This window comes from Bombina bombina, chromosome 4 (genome assembly GCF_027579735.1).
Source record: "Bombina bombina isolate aBomBom1 chromosome 4, aBomBom1.pri, whole genome shotgun sequence".
Taxonomy (NCBI): domain Eukaryota; kingdom Metazoa; phylum Chordata; class Amphibia; order Anura; family Bombinatoridae; genus Bombina; species Bombina bombina.
The window spans coordinates 812,046,488-812,049,557 of NC_069502.1; the positions used below are offsets into that span (position 1 = coordinate 812,046,488).

Below are 3,070 nucleotides of genomic sequence, written 5' to 3' on the forward strand. Positions count from 1 at the left end.
TTTAGGTTAGGATTTATTTTACAGGTAAATTTGTACTTATTTTAACTAGGAAGTTATTAAATAGTTAATAACTTTTTAATAACTATTGTACATAGTTAAAATAAATACAAACTTGCCTGTTAAATAAAAATTAAAACCTAAGATAGATACAATGTAACTATTAGTTATATTGTAGCTAGCTTAGGGTTTATTTTATAGGTAAGTATTTAGTTTTAAATATGAATAATTTAGTTAATGATAGTTATTTTATTTTGTTTTATTTAAATTATATTTAAGTTAGGGGGGTTAGACTTAGGGTTAGACTTAGGTTTAGGGGTTAATAAATTTAATATAGTAGCGGCGACGTTGGGGGTGACAGATTAGGGGTTAATAAATGTAGATAGGTGTCGGCGATGTTAGGGACAGCAGATTAGGGGTTAATAAAATGTAACTAGTGTTTGCGAGGCGGGAGTGCGGCGGTTTAGGGGTTAATATATTTATTAAAGTGGTGGCGATGTCCGGTCAGCAGATTAGGGGTTAAAAACGTTATTTAAGTGTTTGCTATGTGGGGGGGGGGCCTCGGTTTAGGGGTTAATAGGTAGTTTATGGGTGTTAGTGTACTTTTTAGCACTTTAGTTAAGAGTTTTATGTTACGGCGTTAGCCCATAAAACTCTTAACTACTGACTTTTAAATGCGGTAGGAGTCTTGACAGGAGAGGGTCTACCGCTCACTTCTTCCAAGACTCGTAATACTGGCGTTATGCAAGTCCCATTGAAAAGATAGGATACGCAATTGACGTAAGGGGATTCACGGTAAGCTCGAGTCGCGGAAAAAAAGTGAGCGGTACACCTGTACCTGCCAGACTCGTAATACCAGCGGGCGTTAAAAAGTAGCGTTGGGACCTCTCAACGCTGCTTTTTAAGGCTATTGCAAGACTCGTAATCTCGCCAATAGAATGCAGAGGCATCCTTAAAAATAGAACCTAATGTCCAGTAAACATCCCTTATGCCTTAGCATGGAAGATTGAAAAAAGGCCTAGGGTCATAACCTGTCTTTTCCCCTTGTGGCAGACGCTTATTCAAAATATTATAAAAAAAAAAAATATGCCAAAAATAAATAACATTACTCTCATATTTCCTATCAACAGGTGAACTCTCAAACTGCAGTAATTCTAGTGCTGGTCAGTCTTCAAATGCTTCTTTCAGTCTTTTTAAAAATCAAAGAAGCCACATGGGAAATGTATGTTCTGACTGTGAGAAATGTTTTACTTGGAAAACAAATCTTGTTGATCATCAAAAAATGCATACAGGAGAGAAAGCATTTTCATGTTCTGAATGTGGGAAGTTTTTTACTTGGACATCATCTCTTATTAAACATCACAAAATTGACGCAGGAGAAAAAGAATTTCCATGTTCTGACTGTGGGAAATGTTTTGATCGGGAAAAAAGTCTTATTGATCATCAGAAAATTCACACAGGAGAAAAAGCATTTTCATGTTCTGAATGTGGGAAATGTTTTACTCAGAAATCACATCTTATTAGGCATCATCAAATTCACACAGTTGAAAAAGCATTTTCATGTTCTGAATGTGGGAAATGTTTTACTTGGAAATCAAATCTCGTTGATCATCAAAAAATACATACAGGAGAGAAAGCATTTTCATGTTCTGAATGTGGGAAGTGTTTTACTCAGAAATCAGCTCTTATTAAGCATCACAGAATTCACACAGGAGAAAAAGCATTTTCATGTTCTGAGTGTGGGAAATGGTTTATGCAGAAATCTGATCTTATTCGGCATCACATGATTCACACAGGAGAATTTCTTTTTTCATGTTCTGACTGTGGGAAATGTTTTAATCGGAAATCAAATCTTATCGATCATCAAAAAATTCATACAGGAGAGAAAGCATTTTCATGTTCTGAATGTGGCAAATGGTTTACTCTGAAATCATCTCTTATTAAGCATCACAAAGTTCACACAGGAGACATTTTTTTTCCATGTTCTGACTGTGGGAAATGTTTTACTGAGAAATCAAATCTTATTAAGCATCAAAAACTTCACACAGGAGAAAAAGAATTTCCATGTTCTGACTGTGGGAAATGTTTTACTCAGAAATCAAATCTTAATAAGCATCAAAAAATTCACACAGGAGAAAAAGATTTTCCATGTTCTGACTGTGGAAAATGTTTTACTCAGAAATCAAATCTTATTAGGCATCATCAAATTCACACAGTTGAAAAAGCATTTTCATGTTCTGAATGTGGGAAATGTTTTACTTGGAAATCAAATCTCGTTGATCATCAAAAAATACATACAGGAGAGAAAGCATTTTCATGTTCTGAATGTGGGAAGTGTTTTACTCAGAAATCAGCTCTTATTAAGCATCACAGAATTCACACAGGAGAAAAAGCATTTTCATGTTCTGAGTGTGGGAAATGGTTTATGCAGAAATCTGATCTTATTCGGCATCACATGATTCACACAGGAGAATTTCTTTTTTCATGTTCTGACTGTGGGAAATGTTTTAATCGGAAATCAAATCTTATCAATCATCAAAAAATTCATACAGGAGAGAAAGCATTTTCATGTTCTGAATGTGGCAAATGGTTTACTCTGAAATCATCTCTTATTAAGCATCACAAAGTTCACACAGGAGACATTTTTTTCCCATGTTCTGACTGTGGGAAATGTTTTACTGAGAAATCAAATCTTATTAAGAATCAAAGAATTCACACAGGAGAAAAAGAATTTCCATGTTCTGACTGTGGGAAATGTTTTACTCAGAAATCAAATCTTATTAAGCATCAAAAAATTCACACAGGAGAAAAAGAATTTCCATGTTCTGACTGTGGGAAATGTTTTACTCAAAAATCAAATCTTATTAGGCATCATAAAATTCACACAGGAGATAAAGAGGTCGATTTATGAAGCAGTGGATGCTGCTTCCGACCCACTCCTCTTCAGTTCCGCCTTAAGCAGAAGTTAAGAAGCAGTGGTCATAAGACCGCTGCTCCTTAACTCGTCCGCCACCTCTGAATTGGCGGACAGCAATCAGCCCAATCAAATACGATCGGGCTGATTGACACCCCC

General features: G+C 35.5%; 1 protein-coding gene across 1 annotated transcript; it reads left to right on the plus strand.

Annotated features, from left to right (window-relative positions):
* Positions 1-1,279: 1,279 nt before the first annotated feature.
* LOC128657895 (gastrula zinc finger protein XlCGF26.1-like) lies at positions 1,280-2,857 on the plus strand (the record flags this gene model as incomplete). The annotated part of the gene is made up of 1 exon (XM_053712323.1): positions 1,280-2,857. A coding segment is annotated over exon 1 (1,578 nt), but the record flags the coding sequence as incomplete, so codon positions are not given.
* Positions 2,858-3,070: the final 213 nt, after the last annotated feature.